At 39.2% G+C, this 22106-nt stretch overlaps 1 protein-coding gene across 2 annotated transcripts in view; it reads right to left on the reverse strand.

The window, feature by feature from the left end:
• Window positions 1-22106, reverse strand: part of tln1 (talin 1) — a 97196-nt gene continuing 75090 nt past the window's right edge. For both annotated transcript variants that reach the window (XM_082156824.1, XM_082156823.1), the window contains exons 39-56: window positions 20961-21062; window positions 20715-20885; window positions 19436-19684; window positions 18524-18643; window positions 18004-18150; window positions 17751-17917; window positions 16712-16895; window positions 15659-15784; window positions 14326-14442; window positions 13993-14178; window positions 13183-13290; window positions 10468-10573; window positions 8945-9069; window positions 8429-8554; window positions 8274-8336; window positions 6931-7113; window positions 2001-2126; window positions 1-1459 (exon numbers count right to left, since the gene is read on the reverse strand). In XM_082156824.1, the coding sequence (XP_082012950.1) occupies window positions 1325-1459; window positions 2001-2126; window positions 6931-7113; window positions 8274-8336; window positions 8429-8554; window positions 8945-9069; window positions 10468-10573; window positions 13183-13290; window positions 13993-14178; window positions 14326-14442; window positions 15659-15784; window positions 16712-16895; window positions 17751-17917; window positions 18004-18150; window positions 18524-18643; window positions 19436-19684; window positions 20715-20885; window positions 20961-21062 (2541 nt within the window). In that variant the 3' untranslated portion in view covers window positions 1-1324. The remainder of the gene's footprint in view (window positions 1460-2000; window positions 2127-6930; window positions 7114-8273; window positions 8337-8428; window positions 8555-8944; window positions 9070-10467; window positions 10574-13182; window positions 13291-13992; window positions 14179-14325; window positions 14443-15658; window positions 15785-16711; window positions 16896-17750; window positions 17918-18003; window positions 18151-18523; window positions 18644-19435; window positions 19685-20714; window positions 20886-20960; window positions 21063-22106) is intronic.

Here is a 22106-nt window from a genome sequence, read left to right on the forward strand (position 1 = left end):
AAAACTTCAAACATATGATTTATTAAGATGATTGATGTTGTCATCTAGTGATGTCATGCTTGGCAATTTTTAGTTTTTAGAAAACCACATTTCCAGTTTCCTAGAAAGCATTCTTTTGCTTTAGAAACATTTTATTAAACATGAAATCTCTTTAGCCCGGCAAATAATGATTCACCTTGATATCTGAGTGCACATGAACTACTGATATGTTTAAGCATTATAAAATGTTCATTAATGACCTATTAATTATTTGTTTTTAATGTTATCGGTCTATACAAGTAAATGATAAACCATCCAACAAAAGCACCTTGTAGAAACAAAACAAACACACAAATGCAAAAGGAGATATTTGAAAAACAGTGAATTTATGAGTTTTTAGTTAAACATGACGAAGTGCGTTTGCTTATTTTAGGTGAGAAACTGTTAAATACACAATTATAAAATATAAAAGCAGGACAGATTCAGAATATACTGAATGCAACAGGAAAGGCAGTAATGGCAAACACTCAAACTGTTTATGTATCTGATCCATTAATAACAGTCTTTATCATTTCTTTAAAACACTTCTTTATAATTATTCTTTGATAAACAACCACTTTAATATTAACCAATTCTTCAGCTGCAAATAATTTTTAATCTAATAATGTCTGCATACATCTGGATGGGAATTACATCAACAGTGAAGTGGAACAAAAGAAGAAAAAAATACATTATAAAAAGCAAAAATGGAAATATGGCTTTTATGCTTTATAAAAGATATACCTTTGATAGAAATGCCAGTAGACCAAGTTGTCACAAACGCAAACATTGACACTGCAAAAAAACATTTAAAAGGAGATACTATTTGTAACGTTTCAAAGCTTTATTACTCTTTTGATATGTTTTTTCTATGAATTGTTTCAACGCAAAGTGAATGATTGCACCACTGGTCCACATCGCCACGAAAAAAAAAAGATAAAAAGAAAAATGGAAACCAGCTGTCGACTGTCAGAGGAGCAGAAGACACACCGTCCTAATGTCGTCTCGGAAAGCTCACCAGACATTACAAACACTGTTTGGACCCCAGCCATGATCACAAGCGTTCACAACTGCTGATCTAATTACTCTATCTAGTACTGAAACAAAAAAAATTATAGCTCTTTTATAGAAATTAAAAATTACTTGCATATGTGGCATATTTTCAAAATACAACAAAACATTAAAGCTGGCATGACAATGCTCATAAAAGTGACTTTTAAAATAGACATCCTGATACATGATTCACTTTTTACTCGTTGCATATGATCCTCTGGTGTGTGTGTGTGTGTAATGTCCCGGATCAGGCTCACTGCTCCTGGCCGTCATCTCGGAGCTCTGACGGCATGAACTTGTACTGTTGCTGCCGGATCATGGCCAGCCTCTTCCGGGCCTCTTCCAGCTCTCTCTCCTTCCTCAGCATCTCCTCCTGAGCAGCGATGATCTGAGGACACACACGTCACAGCACATTAACTAAACATTCATAACATCATTCACAGCATGTCTTAATCAACTTGAACAAGTAAAAGGCTTTAAGGCTTTAAGTTCTATGTACTTGCATCGAAAAAGAAATACAATTATTGTGTTGATGTCGTATTGTAAAACGCTTGAGGTGTGATACGGGTGAGGTTAGGGTCAGGTGTGGTGGTGTGGGTCGGTTTAAGAGTAGATTATGGTGTAAGGGAAGGGTCAGCAGTGTAATTATAAATGTAATTACATACATTAATTACAGCTGTAATTACATGCAGGTATTTTCTAAATATAAGTACAATGTAAAAACATGCATGTACACAGTAAGTCTATGGTAAGAATGTTAGTACATGGCAGTTAAAGCCACTTATTATAAAGTGGGACTGTAAAAACAGACAGGTACAGGGAACTTAACAAGCAAACTTGCACTGTAATGTTCAATCATTGTGCTTGAAATACTCTCAAAACACACAGTAAACATGCAATCGCTGAGGTTTCACTGATGTTCTCTTTACCTGAGCAATGCCGCCCACCATCTTGCTCTTCACTATCACAGCCTGATCATCCTGAGCCTCGAACGCAGCCTTCTGTGCCGCCTTCACCAGGTTATCTGATGCCCGCTTCACAGCATTACCGGCAGCCTGAAGACAAACAGACATCAGAGAACACTTCTGAGCATTCAACAAGACCCACCTCATCAAACTCACTCAGTCTGAACTTCAGATACCATTCCTACAATATCAATACTTCAATATTAATAAATAAATACTTTAATACAAGAGTAATACTAGACACACTGACTGACATTTAACAGTTGTCATCTAGCTCTATGTTCACAGCTGCTACAGCGCTCTGACACTGTTTTGTCACACGGCAGACCTGTGGACATTTTAACTTGTGCCTACAAATAAAACGACTTTAATTTGTGTCTAGTAGTGAAACTACAAGAACAACGACTTTAATTTGTGGCTACAAGTAAAACTACTTTAATTTGTGACTACAAGTACAACGACTATAATTTTTTGCTACCAGTAAACTACTTTAATTTGACTACAAGTGCAACTACAAGTACAACTTTAATTTTTTGCTACAAGTAAACTACTTTAATTTGTGACTACAAGTACAACGACTATAATTTTTTGCTACCAGTAAACTACTTTAATTTGACTACAAGTGCAACTACAAGTACAACTTTAATTTTTTGCTACAAGTAAACTACATTAATTTGTGACTACAAGTACAACGACTAATTTTTTGCTACCAGTAAACTACTTTAATTTGACTACAAGTGCAACTACAAGAATAACGACTTTAATTTGTGGCTAGAAGTGAAACTACAAGTACAATTACTTTAATTTGTGAACCCAATGAAGTAGCTTTTTAGCAAGCAGGGGTTTGTAGTCAACCCCCATATATCTGGTGTGTGTAGGGAAGGCTCAGCCTGTGTCTGGACTCCAGGGATGGCTTTAAAAGGAAAAGCAGCTGTGGAGAGAGCAGCCTGAACTAAACACATCCCCGGAGCTCTTCTAGCAAACGCTCCAGGAATTCTTTTTCTCCCCTTTTTTATGCCTTTTGAGGCATTGTGCATGGCTGAAGGTGTGATTTAGGGTTGAGTGTGTTCAGCTGTCAGCTGTCTGAGTTATCTCTGCAAGAGGAAGGACTGGCCCGCACTTTATACACAAACTTGAATAGCTAAGAGATTCTGCATTGCTGCCATGGAAGACATTTCACATCACTGTGCACAGCTCTATTAGTACTAGGAACAAACGCACATATTAGACACTGGGGAGTTGGTAAAAAACTAAAACTAAAATTCCAAGTAAACTATTCCAACTGTGAAACAAACCCATTTTACAAACCTCTCAAATTTCAATTTGTCTTGTATCATAAGCAGTATTTGGCCTTATTTTGAGCAGGTGAGGAGACTTCTCATGGTCAGATATCAGCAGAATGGGAAGATGGTGGAGTGGGGAGGGAAGTCTATCACAGGTAAAAACATCCGACCTGCTAGTTCTGAAAATGTAGTGTGGGGGGCAGCAATGGAATGATTGGCCGGATTGATGTGGCCATCAGTAAAAGGCGGCTCTAAAATCTGATTGGCTGGAGTAGAAAGCGGATGGAGTCGTGCTCCGGTTGTGCTGTGAATAATGTTTCAAAATGCACAAATGTGTGCTGTGGCAAACACAAGGAAAGATCCACAAATACATGCACACTATTCCACGAAATGTCAGTTTCATTGTATACTTCCTTTTGAGTGAATCTCAGAATGTGGCTGTGCGCAACATAATGAATGAAACAATAAATAAAGATGCAAAAAAAAAAAAAAATCTGACTTTATCTAATGCAAATGATGGCAGTCATTCAGTTGGTGAATGGATGGGATGTAGAAAGTTTGACAATTGTACACTTCATGTACACTTTCCATACAAAATTGTGCACTCATATCCCAACAAAATATCAGCTATTAATATATCTCACATTTGCTGATCCACGCACCACTGGCTGTAATCTAAATATTAATGCAAATGAATAATCATTAAGGAGTGTGTTCAACAGCAACTTAAGTGTTACTCTCAGTGTCTCTAGAGACAAATTATCTAATAATGTTAAATTTCTAAAGCAGATTTCTGAGGACCATTTATTAAAAATCTCCCAGCAGCCACCAGCACTGCTGTTATCACAAGCCCTCATCAGAGCATATAACAAATCCGACAGCTGGACTGTGTAAGACAAGATGATGACACTGGGTCTATTCCTGCTCCAGCATTACATTCATCTCACGGCTGCACAGCTAAACACAGCTAAACTATATATCTACAGTATCTGATGTCATGAGAATCTCTAGCAAAGCTCCATGTTTAATGTCTGAATGTCATTTCATTTGCTGGAAAACTCAATATGGAGTCTCTGCCTATCGTGATGACGAAGATATAATGTTGATCTCAGAGTTGATGAGGTTTTAACTCTAGCCCTGTGCAGGACGACAGCTGTCTCCCTGGAGGCAGGAGGGGTGCGTCACTCAATATTTAAAGGCTTTGTTGAGAGGCGGACACAAAACAACTCAGACTCTTCATTGCTCAGGCCACTGCAATGGCAAATGATGATCTTTCATATTAGGATTCTGCTCAATTTGACACATTTTGATTTTTTTTTTTGTAACTGTCTGTAATACTGGGTAACTATGATATTCTCCTTGAAATTTAGTGGGTTTTTCCCATTTAGTGTCATTAACATGCCTGCAAAGTGTCGACACACTGATGTGCGGTGGAACCAAGGGGCAACATTCTGATCTGAAAAATGAAGCCTACCCGGAAGTGCGAAAAACTGCAATACATCGAAAATCCGCTAGGGGAAGGTCCCAAAAGGGAGCAAATGTCCATAGCCCCCATGTTAAAATGTCCGTTTTCACAGCATAAAATCATGTTTTTACAGGTTGGTCCCATGGACTTTTATTGGACTTTTCGATAGGTTCCGAGTGCCTGACAACGGCGAGGGTAGTGAATTTTTTTCTAACTCGTTAGTTTAGATAGTATTTAGATATAAAATGTATGACAATAAGGGCGTGGTTAACTTTGATTGACAGCTTGATTGACAGCTGAAAGGCAGAATGACAACATAAGAAGCGCCATTTTTTAATACAGTTGACATATAATACTACTGTTTCTGTATCATGAAATGTAGTTTTAAGAGTTTTTCAGGCGAGAATGTAGTTGTTTAAAGCTCAAATCTGTGGTTTATTTATAAAGATTTATGAAAATTGTATCCAGTTGTGAGATCCAGCGATGACCGGGCGCTCGGCGCGATGTACCCCGCCTGGAGCAGCCTTTCATCGGCTAGACGTTTTGAGGTTTGCCGCTGACTCTGGCGTCTCTGTAGTGGTTAAACATGAGATATAATTCGTCTTGTCTATATCTAACGGGCGATTTTTGGTCTCGTGGGCAATCGTTTTGGCTGAGGGGAAGTTTCATAACTTTATAAGCTATATTTAACTTGTACCGTTGTATGGTTAGACTAGATCGAGCGCATGACTTTTTATGTTTGACTGAATTGTTTGCTTTATTTGTATAGCTTATTGTAACTTTACCTTTTACTTATACTTTTATAATAGCTAATATTGATAAAACTGAAATTTAACAAAAAGAGACTGGGTTGAGTTTTGTCATTTTAAATTTTAATACAACGAAGATGATCTGTAATGTTGTTTACTGCAACATCTGTTGTTTAGTACAAATGCACATATTGCCTGGACCATATTAAAATGTTTAATATTTTTATATTATATTTAAAACGAAAAGAGGCAGGTTTGTGTTTTATATTTCGTTTTGTTATAAATAGGCAAACGTTATGTGCAGTGAATATAATCAATACGCGTTGCCTGAACCACATTTGTGTGGCTATAATGTTTAAGATTTCTTTAAATGAAAACGAAAAGAGTTAGTATGGTGTTTTATAACATATTTCGTTGCCTAAAATATACACAGAGATAACCGGAGTAGCAGAGCGAGCTGAGTGACGCGCGCTGCGTCAGAAGGTGGGCGGGGTTAGGGTTTCCCAAGATTTTCCAAGATGGCGCCGCCCATACCCCCCATAAACGGCTTCAAACCCGTTCTTCAGAAAGTCTATGGGTGACGTCACAGACGCTTTGTCCATATTTTTTACAGTCTATGGGTGGAACGTGCGCACAACATATATATTATGATTATGATATTTGCGGGTCAATTTGAGGGCATTTGGATTTATGCATTTGTCAGATGTTGTTATCCGAAAAAACGTACCCTGAAGGAATACATACTTTTTTTTTTTAAGTATGAAGGTATAAATCAGTTCACATGTTCAGTTCACAGAAAAAGTGCTTTTCCACACTTCTTCTGTTTAAAGTGTTTAATTCCGTTTTAAATATTTACAATACAGACACGATATTTACAGTGAAAACAAAAATGTTCAAAAATATATATATTTATATGCATGTTCTTGTTTCTTTCTCAATGTGTGAGAAGTGAGTATTAATATCAAAGGTTTACTGTTTTTACCTTTTTTAGTGAAAAAGTTTAGTGAACTGTATTCACAGAGTCAATTTGACCCCACTTTTACGATCATGCACTCTTACATTTTGTTGCATCAATGGTTCTATGAAAAACATCCATGGAATCTTTCCATTGCACAAAAGGTTCTTTATGGTGGAAAAAGATTCTTAAGATTATTGAAATGTTCTACACGCACACGCACGCGCACGCACGCGCACGCACACACACACAGACAGACAGAAAACAATGGTTATTTTAAGAGCTGATCACTGAAAGGTTCCTTGGTGAAGCAAAAATGGTTCTTCAATGGCATCCCTGCAAAAAACCCTTTTGGAACCTTTATGTTTTAAGCTCAATACTGGGGTCTATCAGAACATGTACCTATGGACGTACTGAAACACACACACACACACACACTGACCTGCAGTCTCTTCATGGTCTGGGAGTCCTGGTCCGCCTTGACCTTGCAGGCCACGAGCAGCTGAGCTGTAGATGCTGCCACCTGTTTGGCTGAAGAGATGAGCTTCTCCTCGCTGGCGTGACCCTGAACGGCGGAGTTGGCCGCCTCGCACAGGTTGTTAGTGGCTGCGGCCACCATACGGGCCTACAGCAGATGAATTCAGGAGCAAAATATGTGTTAAACATCCACCTCATCAAAACCTACTTCATGTATATATGAGTTTACATGCAACCTCTGAAATCCACCAGAAGAAACTGAAAAAGTTAAAGGGTTAGTTCATCCAAAAAATGGAACTGATCACAAAATAAGATATTTTATCTTGTCCACACAGTGAAAGTCAACGGAGACCAATGTTATTTTACGGACAACGGACTGTATTTTACGGACTGTAACGGACAGAGCTCCTAATGTATGTTTCTGTCGATGGATACAACAGCGATGATCAAAAAACCGTGGATAAAACAGTCAGTCTTTGTAAACTGTACAGTACGAGAGCCGTATGCTGTCATATGATCAGTCATTGTATCCATCATCATCACCCGAGTGTGATAGTGCACGAGTGCAGGACCTGAACAGCACACTCTCTGTGTTTAAACTAAACTCATTTAAGCCGTGCCAGTTTAAACATTAGAGAGCCAGAAGACACGAATGAGAACTGTGTGTACACTCACGCACGCTCACGGAAACCCACGTCTCAGACATCATGCAAATATATTGAGTCCAATTTCAGTGGAGAAAGACAACGCATGCGTACAGTATCAGTGCATTATGTCTTAAAGGGACAGCAGCCTTAATATTCCTGCTGTGTTTTTAATGTTAATCAAACAACAAAAGACAAGGAAATCACTCACTGCTCTTGACTGAATAGCTTTTGTAACTTTAATGAGGATTAATCTTAAATTTATACAGTCAAATATGCAATGTTATTTTACACTTGATTACTTTATTCAATTTCTGTTCCTGAAAAACTAATGTTAGACCTCCCTGAAAAACATGAAGCACTGTTTATTTTATTTGTTTCTTTGCACTATTGTATTTATTTGTGCTGTTGCTTCTAGTTTGATTATTTGCTCTTATTTTATTTATTTTTATTTGACAGTAGTTATTTTTCCCCTGAAAATAGCACATACTGAAACCGTGACTCTAAAACAGTGACAAACCGAACCGTGAGCAATTCGAACCGTTAAACCCCAAGTGCATAACTATATGAGGGTGAGTAAATGATGACAGAATTTTCATTTCTGAATGAACTATCCCGATAAGCTCAACTGAGGAAGAAATCAGTGAGTTTGAGACAGACTTACAGCTGAAATGAGACCCTGAGACCACTGTCCATCATCCACCGCATTTGCTGGACTCGCCCCGACCTGACAGACAGAGAGACAGAGAGATTGGCAGTACTGACTTAGATGATTTGCAGGTGTTGTGTATGGAGTGTGTGTGTGTGTGTGTGTTGTACCTTCCCCTGGGCCACCAGCTCTCTCTGAGCGGCGGACGCAGCTTTGACCAGAGCACTGGTGGCGGCGGCGATGGATTTGGCTGCTTCCAGAATCTGCTCCTCAAAGTTCAGACTCTCATCAGCCTCCTGTTAAACAACACAACAGAACAAACATTCATTTACATCACCGTCTCAACACTGAGACTGATCTTCAAGGTTTTTTCCACATGTGTATGAGCACAACACAATGCTTTTCATTCCAGTATCCATGATGATGATGATGACGATGATAGTAATTCATGCTCAGTGATTGTGTTCATGGCTACATTCATAATTCGTGTTACCTTAAATCCAAATCCAAACTGGGCAATGCAAACGGGAAGAGTTGTACAGATGTCATATAATGGTCAGGAACATTAGATTAAGAATATATGAACACAGTGCAGGGTTTTCCGAGCTAAATGTGAGATGTGAAGCAGTATAGTGTGTCAGTTAAGCTGGTCGAGTCCCGAGGGATGTGGGTAAACGTTTCCTCACCTTGGGCTTGGCCCGGGGTTTGAGCTGCTCCAGTTTCTTGGCGGCGGCTTCGATGGCAGCTGCGGCTCCCAGCAGCTCGTTCTCGGCGATGACCGTCGGGTCCTCAGGGTCCACCCACTCTGTGCCTAAACACAGCATCAGATCCAATCTCTAGGTCATCGTTCTAACAACTACTGCCTTATTGAAACTGTACAGTTGCATGAAAACATCATTTCACCAGAAGTTAATTGTAGAAGTAAATTCTTAAATAAATTTTTTAAACACATTTACTCAGATTTAAAGAGAAACTAAAGTTTGGGCTTCCTCCATCTCCTTGTATACTGTGTTCTACCTCTGATTTCAGCACTTTCTGCATTGTTTAGAATTTCTTTACATCTTTACATTCTTTTTTTAATAAATCATGAGGTTCTGAAAGGTGTGTGCATAATTTTACAACATGTCTACAAGTTTTTTTTGCTCTTTTGAAAAAATAATAAAGAAGTATACTCAGTAGGTGTGACTTTCAGACCTCAAAATGCCCGCTTGGTTTCACTCAGACTACTGAAAGGAACTACTCTACAAACACAACACTCGGGAATATTGATATTAGAATGAATACAGTACAGTTCAAAAGTTTGGATTTTTAAAAATGTTTTTGAAAGTCTCTTCTGCTCACTAAAGCTGCGTTTATTTGATCAAGAATACAGTAAAAATAGTAATATTGTGAAATATTATTACAATTTAATTATGTTTTCTATGTGAATATATGTTAAAATGTAATTTATCTTTGAATTTTCAGCATCATTACTCCAGTCTTCAGTGTCACATGATCCTTCAGAAATCATTCTGATATGATGATTCGATGCTCAAGAAACATTTATGATTATTAGCATATTTTTGTGAAAACCGTGAAACTTTTTTCAGGATTCTTTGATGAATAGAAAGTTCAAAAGAACAGAATTTATTGGAATTTATTTTTTTTGGCAACTTTATAAATGTCTTTCTCACTTTTGATCAAATTAATGTATATTTGCTAAACAAAATGATTAATTTCTTTAAAAAAAACTTTTGAACGGTACTGTAAAAGCACATAATTTTCAATATGTGCAATAAAGCTGACAGTCAAAGACAACAACAGCAAGCAGAAAGCATAAATATCCTATTCTCTTCGATATCTCTTTTATTAAATATTATTTTGCTCATATGGGTACTAGATAGGTGGAAAGCCTCAACTTCACTTCATTTCCTTCCTTTTTATGTGAATTGGCACCTATAAATCCTCCTTTAAACGCTCTCTCTCGCTCTCTCTCTCTCACAGCAGAGATTCTCCCCGTCTCTCATCATGTGTTAAATCAGGGTCTGGGTATTATCAGCCCGAGCTCTCAGATCACTTTCAGTGATGGGTGGCAGGGATTATCCTGATAAATCCTGCTTGGATTCCCTCCTCATGATGCAGAACTGGAAGTGGACACTTGACCTGATCAGATGGAGAGGGCAGGAGAAGCCCAAGATCTGGAGAAACATGACACACACACACACTGTACCTTTCATGGCCTCCGCAGCCTGTATGAGCTCGGTCACTGAGCCGGCCACGCGTTTGGAGTAGTTGGACAGCTGCTGCTTGAGGTCATGACTGGGTTTGTGGATGATCTGTGGATGGAGAGCACAACACTTCACACACATGAATGTATTAAAACGGGGATTGTTAGATCAATCTGACACTGATTCAAGCGCTGTTAGACACTCGTGTGATCAGTTTGTAGTAGTGATTTCTGAGATGTGTGTGTGTGTGTGTGTGTGTGTGTGTGTGTGTCCTCGGCGTGTCCTCCAGGGTGGTGCTGGTGACAGTGAAACAGGTGTGTGGCATTAGCAGAGCTGTTCATTTGGAACAGACGGCTAAGAAAAGACTTGGCCATGAGGAGGAATGCTGGGAATGACATGGACAATACCAGAAACACACACACACACCACACACAGACAAACATATGCCATCTGTCTGTCTGTACAAACCCTATAAAAATCACAAAGGACAGTCGGTCTCTCTCTCTTCAGGGGTTTTGACCAATGGATTTCAATAACTGGTCCAGTCATTTATGCTCAATGTGGTGCATCTGCCTTTAAATGTCAGGTGACTATATTTGGAATGAATAAAAGTAAATTATCAATAGTTTAATAGTTTTTAAAATTCCCTGTTATTTTCAGGTTTAAACATGAAGGATTCTTAACAGCAACCCGAGTGTGTGTTGCTTCAAGAGAGCGAGCACACATCGGTGTCATCTTATTTCATCTGTGCTATTTTAATCATATTCATTTATCATTTAATTATTCTATTTAATCATCGTCTCTTTCTGTTCTGATGTTCTCCTCGCAAGATGTTAAATGCACATGATACACACACACACACACACACACACACACACACACACACACACACACACACACACACACACACACACACACACACACACACACACACACACACACACACACACACACACACACACACACACACACACACACACACACACACACACACACACACACACACACACACACACACACACACACACACACACACACCCTCACAGTGAAGTCTGAAATACACTGGCAAAATGTTAAATCCTTCTGCACATCATTCAAATGTTGTTTCATTCAGTATATCTGAAAACTGTAACACAACACTGACTAATCAAGATGCCACTCATATTTTCTAGTTAAAAGGTCTCAGAAAGCACTGTCAGCTTCAGGAGACATAGATACCCCTGACCTATCAGAGGAGTCACACCAGTTACTACAGACAGATCTGACTAGTGCGTCTCAAGTGCATAACTAACAATCTGCAAAGATAACAATTCATCATGATATTAGTGTCAAATATTTGTTTCCTTCATCAAAATGATTGCAGCTTTGTTTTTAGCGCCCCCTATGGGCAGGATTTTGTCATGGAAGTCTATAGATGATACATGCCAAATTTTGCATGAAACACAAATGTCCAAGAGGAAGTTTAAAAATGTGGTTCTGCAGAAACGTTCAAATGGTGAAAATAATTTAAAGACGGAAATGGAAATAAAATAGATCTGCAACCCAGCAGTTGAGAGACGCACCGCAGCATCCACTGTGTTAGAGAACTATTGTCTCATGTTAAGAGTGTGCAAATACACACAAAACACACACACGGGCAGAGAGATTCACATGCAGTCACCTGTAACTCACCGGCTATCAGTGAACCAACAGACACACACACACACACACACACACACACACACACACACACACACACACACACGCACGCACGGAAAGAGGAAGAGGAAGAGAACAGAAAATAAATGAGGAAAACACACAAAAAAACTGCATGGCACTGATCTACTGCCTTATTACAACTAATCACAAAATCCCACATTCAACAACTCATACGGACCTTTACTAATAAAACAATAATCCAGTATCCACCTTTAAACATTTTAAGCCCTATTCGGACAGTAAATGTTCCTCATGAGGACGTATGGCTCCTCGTGTTCGGTGCGAGTTTGTGATCCTACGAATCCCGAAATGCACTATTCAATCATATATCCTATTTAATAAAAGGAAAAATGGACATGCTATTGATTTAAATGGTTTTCTTGTGTTGCATTTTATCTCTCAAAATGATGGATATCCTTTTAAAAATGTGGAAATTACTAGGTTTATATTTTGTATGTATATAATGCATATTTAAAAATTGCATTGCATACCTGTTGCTGCCATAATGCATAAATAAAGCATGCAAATCACGGCAAAGCTCCACTGTTACAATACGACGCTTGGCAGAGGCCAAAGCGGATTTGCAAAACGTCTTTTGGATTGATCTCATCTTATAAAGATGTGGTTTAGACCGCAATTACATTACCATACGACACTGGTGTTAGTCAAACAACAAGAGTAATACAGGAGTGATGGGAGAAAAACACTGACACTGGATTCGGACGGCAATAAAACCACAGACTAATCTCTGTAGATGCTATTAAAAAAAAACATTACGTCCTCATGATAAACAATTACAGTCCGAATAAAGCTTTAGACACATATTTCAGTCACTGTGAGACCCACTGAGTGACAAACATACTGTGAGTTCAGCCACTAAAATAACAGGAACAAACACAGTGTCAGTCATTTCACACAGTTTTAACCCAATGACCCCCCATAAGGGAGCTAAAGAAGTGTGTGTGTGTGTGTGTGTGTGTGTATGCACCAGGGTGGTCTGGCAGACAGGTGTAACTCACCACCAGCACATGCTCCAGCAGGCCCAGGTAACCCGTGGCACACTCCGAGCCGAAGCGCAGCGCTCGAGACTGAACGTCACGCTTCACCTCCGGGTGGAAGGCTGCTTGCTGAACACATCACAGACATCACATGCTTAGACATACTGACTTCACTAGGATTTCTAAATATGTCAAATGGTAACTTTGAGAAGTAGTGTCTAAAACAAATGACATGGGAATAATTTGTTCTATTCCTTTCTAAACTTCAGCCATTTATACAGTATTTTTTTTATTTATTTAAAGGGATAGATCACCCAAACAAGAAACTCCTGTCATCATTTACTCACTCAAGTTGTTCCAAACCTGTATGATATTGTGAAGAATATGGGTAACCGGACAGTTGATGGACCCCATTGACTTCCACAGTATTTTAACTGTCTGGTTATCCATATTCTTCACAATATCTTCTTTTGTGTTCAACAGAAGAGAGAAACTCATACAGGTTTGAAACACCTTAAGGGCGAGTAAATGATGACAGAATGTTCATTTTTGGGGAAACTATCCCTTTAATGGGCTTCATCATTGCCATCATCACCTCAACAAACATAAATTTACCATTTCATACTCAAAGTCTTTGTTGTCTTTCCCAAAGGGAATATACACAATAGTAGTGTTCATGCTGGTGAATTGTTCTGAAAGAGCTTAATGAAGCTTAATTGAAAAGAGCCAGTTTTACAAGATTGCACTCGTGTTTGGTTTCAGAGGATTAGTGTGAATCTGACTGTGTCTGAAGTGGACGTGACAGCACACATGCAGTCGTCGATGCATCACCTTGCAGGAGTGCAGCATGTCGGCGATGGCTCGTCTGCTGAGGTTCGCGGTGGCGATCACGTCCTCCTGGCGGCAGGAGTTCCCAGCAGCCACTGCTTTAGCCGTGGCCAGCGTGATGCCTTTGGTCATGCGGATGAACTCCTCTGGGGTGGCGGTCTTCGGAGGAGGATCTCCACTGCTGAACACCTGATGGAGGGCCACAGGACATGTGATCAACACTAATGTGGAAAGCTACACTTCACTTGCTCTTCTTCATTCCACTTAATAAAGTTTAATAATAATAATAATTAGTTTTTCCCATTGAATGCAGTGATTTAAATGTGTGTGTCTCACAGCCAGTTCTTGTTTGATGTGCTCTATGGTGGCCTCTAGTGCTCGCGTGCCTTTAGTGGCCTCGTCCTCCACAGCCTTCACCGTCTTCAGTAGAGACGTCACGTTCGTCACCATCACCTGATGCCACACAAACACCACACATCAGCACTGCTCAAACACTGATGACTTATGCTCTGCTAATGAAGACTGCGCTCGAAGTACTCCGTCAAAGGAGAAGAACATAATCAGTTATTATAATGATAATATAAGGACGCACCAACACAATGTTTAAGTTTAGTCAATATTATAAATCTATCCTGCTTTGCCTGAAGCCTGACACAGACAAAGAGTTGGAAACACTTTTTTCATTCAGATACTGACCTAAACAGACCAATACATTTAAAATAAACAAGTTAAAAAAAAATTCAAATAATGGCCAATACTGATCTGGTAATCATGTGTAGCAATAAGCATATAAAACAAAATAATTTCTCTATTTTAAATCTCTATTTTTGCAATATATATATATATATATTTTTTTTTTTTAACAATATCGCATATGCATGTATTCGTGAAAAAAGTGAAAAGAAAAATTATTTTCAAAATAATAAAGGCACCTTTTCAACACAGATTTCCCCTAAAAACAGAAGCAGACACAGTAATCATTTCCTGCAGACCTTTTTCTAATTGACAGGCTCTTTAGGAAACATAATAGCCAAATAAAAAGCACATTAAAATCACTGCAATATTCACAAGGTCGCTGAATTTTATAAATCACCAGCAAATAATCATACATTTATGATTTATTCAATATATATTGCACTAACCATGAGATCTTCTTAATTAATCTAATGAGTTTAAAATATAAATATACAATTTAATACACTAATCTAACTTGTGCAAGTGATCCTGCATGTCCTATATGTCTTTGTATTTGTTTGTGTAGATTTGTGCATCTTTGAACAATCTGAGTCAGTGTTATTTTAGTATTATATATTAAAGTGTTTATTAAAATTAATTTAATCAGTTTGCATTTTAATTTTATTAAAATTGTATAACATGGTACTTCAACCTAAACTGATTTCAATCTCATTTTCTTTGTAAGTTTAAGTTAAGTTTTACCATCTAATATACATTTTTAATTTATTTCAATTCCTGAAAAACTTTTTAATAGTTTTTCATACACATGTTTGATACTTTATGCTTTAGTGAACAATAAAAAGGTCAGGTCAAAGGGAAGGACTCCTGATTTCAGGACAGCTCATAATAACCATTGAGATCAGAGTGCAGACACAGACCGAGGGCTAACCGGAGTGTGTGTGTGCGCGTGCGTGTGTGTGTGTGTGTGTTATACCTTAGCAGAGTTCTTGAGCTGTAACATGGCGGGATCATCGTGAGGTTTGCCGGCCGCTGCTTTGGTGGCGCTGATGAGATCACCCAGAGCTTTAGCCACGTCCTTCACCGCATTGATCAGAACCACCTAAGACACACCACACACACACACATGAGACACTCTGGCAGATGCTGACATCTAGTGCTCAGTAGCAAAACCTGCTCCCTACATAGGCACCTGCCCTCTGACAGAGATGCTAACTCATGAAGAACACTCCTCATCCTCACACGAAGCATTTTATCAAAACTCAGACCGGCTCCAGCATCCTGCAAACCCACAGAGGACAAGCGCTTTGGATGGATGGGTGGATTTAAAGAAACATTGAAAGTAAAAACCTGTTGCTCCAACACTGCACCACAAGCATAGGCATATTATTAAACTTGTGTGTCACCAAATGTATGTAGTAATAGGAGAAACATGTATCAGAACAAGAACTGCACAAGAAAAGAAAATGAATTCTCACAGTAAGAGTACCGCAAATATAAAGTAATAGAACACAAATAAAAGCTGTGTGTAAATATGAAGGCTAGTTAATGAAGTATCAGTCACATCATAACAACATATTACCCTCACTAGCAATACAAATGCAGTATGGACTCAAAGACTTCACCTAAAAACAGCGGCTGCATGTGAATAAGATCTTACAAACACTGTAATGGAGATTTCACTGGCTTGAAGATAAAGCTTTTATCACGTTCATGAACTTGATGGAAGTGTAATTACACCTCAATGTCTGCATTTCCTTGAAAGATACAGCCATAACAAGCTTCCAGAATATGCCATGAATTATTAAGTGTTGCCATAGGAACAGCAGAAACCCAAGAATTGTTGCCAAGCACAGAACTAAAGACACACACACACACATTCTCTCACACACACACTCACTCCAACACACGCTAAGACTCATTATAACACACACTCACACTAAAACTAACACGCTCGCACACACACACTCACACACTCGTTTTGACAGAAGATGCTCCTGATTGGGTCAGGATGGGGTGTCAGCAGTACCTGTGTCTCAGGGTCTTCAGAGCCCAAACTCGCTGCTCCCAGTTTGACCACATCAGCCAGTTTGGTGATGGTGTTGACGGAGGACTGCGCGGCCTGAGCCAGCCTCTCCTGACTCGCTCCGGCTCCAGACACCAGCAGCTTCGTGTCCTCCACCAGGACTTTAGCCGTCTTCAAGATGTGCTCTCTGATCAAACACATCAACATTACAATACACTAACGGTTAGGGAGCAACAAAGAATCTATACAAGGAAAGTGACTTTTATGTTATTAATATTGGGGATAATGCGTTATAAGCAAGCGATGGGTTACATCATCAGAAGTTTTTTACAATTTGACAATTTGGTAAAATATGTTAGAAATTTGTTAAAACATGCTAGCAATGTGTTAAAAAAATGTTAGCTACGTCTAACATACACGCCAAATCATGTTAGCAAAACTAAGTAACATGCAATAACGCCCAACAACACTGGAAAAATGTGAACTATTAAACCATGCTAGCAATGCTGAGAAACGTGTGGCCTGATCTTTGATTGTTTTTTTGTGATCTTATAATGTTTAATTGGGTCAGAAAAGGTTCACTGGGGACTGAACTGGTTTGAGACGGTTTCTTCTAATAAGGTCAAAAGGGTTCTGAACTGGTGGTCTGTCAATAAAACCTACAAACTTAAAGATTTTAAAACCATTTCCTACTTTCCGGCCAGTCTCTGTCAAGCCAACATCAATGTTTGTGATCAAACTCCATCCGTCGAGTTCAATTTGACATTATAATGGTTTTTATTAAAACTTTGGGAGCTGATCGGAGCCACAGCTCAAATGTCACATACAGTTCAGTGAACGATTCTGGATCCTCAATGGTTCTATTAACATCTGTGTTGATCTGCAAACTGCTTCCCATCAATCCACACATATGTCCTGGGCCTTTTTCAAATCTGAGATGTGAACACCCGGTGATATTTCATGACCTTTTCAATTGTAATGGTCAGCTGAATGTGCACTGGGCACTCTGTGTGCTGCTGGAAGGACACATGCAGTGGAGTACCTGTGATCTGCAAAGGTCTCTGCGTTCTCTCGGTTGAGCGAGCCTGCGGTGGCAAACATGATGGTGGTGTCCAGATCCGCGATGATGCCGGACACGGCGCTGGCGGCGGTGATGCAGGCCTGAGTGCCACGATTGCCCGCCTGAAGAGCCGCCAACACATGAGACACCTGAGGGAGAGTGAAGGTATCAGGAGTCTGAGGAAGACTGAACAACATCCATGTCAGATAAGAGAAGAAGATGATGCGCTGTGAACCTTCTCGGAGACTTTGCGAGCGCTGTCGATGAGCTCCTTCTTGGTGTAGGAGTCGTTGGGACTGCACTGAAGCGCTCCTGCTTTACTGACCAGACCAGTACAGCTGTAACCCAGCTCGGTCACCTGCTTCTTGATGTGAGAACCGATCTGAAGAACAAACCACTTAACCTTCAAGTACATGTAATAGTATTTCACAATATTACTGTTTTTAAAGCATTCAAAAAATCGTAATGACCGCTTTTGAACGGAAGTGTTCATTTACTATGAATACAATCATTTATTTTCTTTGGAATAACGTGCACTGATGAATTGCTATTAATAAGAACAATGATGTGCAGGAAGTAAATGTGGGTCAATTTGATTTAATGCAAACTTAAAGGTTCAGTTCAGTTCATCTTTATTAACTTCCCGAAGGCAATTTGGGAAATGAATAAAGATGAACTGAACTGAATCTTTAAGTTCACATTAAATCAAATTGAGTGGGCAAGCCACGAAATCCAGCCAGAAGAACAGAAGATACCTCGTGGTTTTCAGCAGTCATGGCGGCACACTTGGCCTCTGACGCCAGGTCACCGAACTCTGTGGTCAGCTGATTGGCCAGACCGCCCAGCTCATCAGGGTTGACGTTGGATTTGGTAACCTGAGAACACAGCAGTTTAAAAACACACTGTCAGTCTTTACTTGTCTATAAATACGGCATAATTCTCCCAACCGGGAATCATTTTAAACCATAAAACCATCAAAAACGTTTAAAATATGTACAGGGCTCAAAGCAAGCATTCGCAAGTGAAAATGACATGATGTGACTCTGGAAAATAGTCTACATCTAATTTATTTATATAATACCATCAGAATAAAAATGCAAAAGTGCTCTTTGGTGCAGATGTTTTACTCTGTCCTTCTCTTCCGTTGACGGCAACAGAAAAGCATGCACAAGTTTATCACTGTGTAAAAGAATGTAAAATTAAGGCATGACTATTAATTGTGCCAAGCTGATTAGCACCCACCTCAGTGTTTCAGCCAATAGTTGAGGCAGACGGGACAAACATAATTAATATTCATGAGCAAAACCCTTCACCTTAGTAGTATTTGTACAGCAAACAGACATTACCGACTTTAACCGGCTTTTCGTCAATATCATATGCATATTTTAAAGTATTTTAAACATTCGTATTTGAACATTCATAAACTACTTTGTATATACAACTACGTTGTGTAATGTTTGTTACTGAATAATAAGTTGTTCTAAAATGTAAATTTACTTAGATTACAACTAGATTACAGTCAAATGTTCCTACGGTGATTATTCTATTTAACTATGATACTTTATGTTCAAGCGTATCTTATATTTCTGAATTCTGTACTAATCCTTAAATCTGTTTTCAATGCATGCTTGTGCATATGTGTGTATATGGCGTGACTCAGACTTTACCATCTCCTGAACGGTGACAGCGATGGCTTTGGCCGTCTTCACCATCGTGGTCTGATAATCCACAAACGCCCCTTCAGGTTCGAACCCGGGCTCGTCCTCCATCTTACTGATGGCCTGAGTGATGGAGTTGACCATTCCTCCCACAGCTCCCGCAGCGCTGGCCGCCTCCGCCAGAGTCGCAGCCAGATCGTCCACCGCCTCCTTCATCATCTGAACCGACTCCTCCAGAGCCTCCTGTGTGTGAGCCGCCTGAGGACACACAACACACACACACGGTACTAGAGCTGCCCTCTAACAGTCCACTAACCGTTAGTCGACTAGAAAAGGCTTAGTCGACCAAGATTTTATTTAATTAAAAAATAAAACTCAAAATCCCGCAGTTCGTGACGGACAGATCGTTAAGGAAATCCAAACATTCGCCTATCAAATATGGCTTATCACTTGAAACATGTAAATAGTAGACAGTTTACAAGTCCGCTCACACTAATGTTTACATTGTTAACCTAGATAAATGTGCGTTATTATTAGTGTTTGTGTGGAGAGTGCGCTCAATGCATGACACGCGCCGGTGCGATCACTTGCATTTAACTTAAAATACTCTGTAATTTATGATCATACAGATAAGATTAATGCAAACTTAAAGGGTCCACATTTATTTCTGTAAACTCACAATAACAAGAAAACGTTTTGCTTTTGTAAAATAATGAAAACAATCAGAATGCGCTTTCAGGCGTCTCGGGTAACTTCGAGCACGGCACAAAAATTAACCGAAACTCAGTGTATACTTGCCTCACAGACATGAGAAATATATCTATAGAAAGCTTGACATATCTGCTTTTAAACGAACCAATTCAAATGGAACATAATTATTTTCAGATTATGTAATCCGTATGAAACGAGCATATAGGCGGAGATTACGAGTCAGCATCGTGACTTAATCTCTGCAGCCGAAAACACCGAAAACATCAATAAATTATTTAAATGTTTAGATAGTCTCATTCTGTTTTTTTCACGACACATTCATAATCATTACATTTGCCGGTGCACTGTGGCTCGCTTTATTTTAGAATTTGTGCGCTGATTAGGCCATGTATTTTATATAGGCAATTAAAGGCTCATTATTATGATTTAAGGCTTATTAATATAAACGCGCGATCAGTCGACTAACGGCTTAAATGAACAACTACTAGTTGACAAAAAAATAAATCTTTAGTCGAGGGCAGACACAATCAAAAGCATCATCATGATCATCAGTGTCTGCTGTGCGCGTGGCTCTAACCTTGTGGTTTCCTCCAGCCTCTTTGGCCGTGTAGAGCATCTGGAGCGCAGACTCGGCCAGGGTCTTGGTCTGATCCAGCACGCTCATCTGCTGCTGGCTGTTATGGATCTTAGACGCCGTCCCGATGGCAGCCATGATGAGCGGCTCAAAGTAGCTGACCATCTGAGACACCTGTGAGACGACAGCACACATTGAGCTTCCCATAAACATCTAGAGACACATTTAGAAATGATTTTGCAGTTAGACCTTGTGTCCCAGCTGAGAGGCATCGGAGCGGGCTGCGACGGCCACCGGTTCGATCAGGTTACTGATCTCATGCACAGACGCCGCCATCTGCTCATGAAGAGCCTGCAACACAACACAATATTACAATAACGCTTTAGCACATTAATAACAATGATAACAATCATTAGCAGGCCCACATGAAATCTGCGCCCTCAGCTTTAAAGATATTTCTCTGGTTTATTATGGCTGTTGCAGTGTTTCCCACAGGATTTTGTGAGACAATGATGGGTGGACCTCGCTTCCTCTAGCAGAAATCCTAAGAAAATGTTGTACATTTTAAAGTTAAATACATCAATCTGGTGCACTTGGAGAGAGAAAATTAGGGGGTCCAACCCATGTTCAGTGTCCAACTAAAACAGAGTAAAAAGTCTGTGCATTGACTTGACTTGTAAAAGTGGACTTTTTAGTCATGATATAGTGTCTCGTCTACATTACATTCACACCGCTGTTTTAGGAAGACAAACAATTAAAATATAATAATAATACTTTATTATTATTATCATCTCCATAAAACAGTAATATATCACTATTGTAATCTAACACTGTAAAATAAGTTTAAATTAAAAATGTATATTTCATGTATATTATTTAGTTACACTATTTCAATGGTCCACTTTAAACATCCTACAAGCAATAAGTAACTTGTCAACTAACTCTCATTAGAGTATAAGTATACTGGTAGGGTTAGAATAAGTTGACATGTAGTTAAAAGGTAACGTATAGTCAGTAGAATGTCTAAAGTGGATCATCAAAATAAAGTGCTACCAATTATTTTTCTTTACGCAACAGTATGACAATACTTTTGTCTTAATTTCCTCACTTGTAAGAGATTTTGGTGGATAACTGCAATTTCTGTGAAAACACGTTTCCAAATGCATCTCATTACGAATCCAGTGTAATCAAATGGCGACAAAAACGTTGTAAATTAAACAAAAGAGAAAACGAAGCATAACTGGTGGCCGCAACGTTCTCAAATCCGCATTAATCTCACCGCAGAGATGGAGTTCACTGCATTCATTCACAGTGAACCGAGCCGTACGACGTGGAAAACACCGGCTCACCAGCTGATCACATGAGCAAAACGCACACGTCACTTTGAAACGTCCA

This window comes from Leuciscus leuciscus (assembly GCF_965113295.1).
Source record: "Leuciscus leuciscus genome assembly, chromosome: 24".
NCBI classification, from domain to species: Eukaryota; Metazoa; Chordata; class Actinopteri; order Cypriniformes; family Leuciscidae; genus Leuciscus; species Leuciscus leuciscus.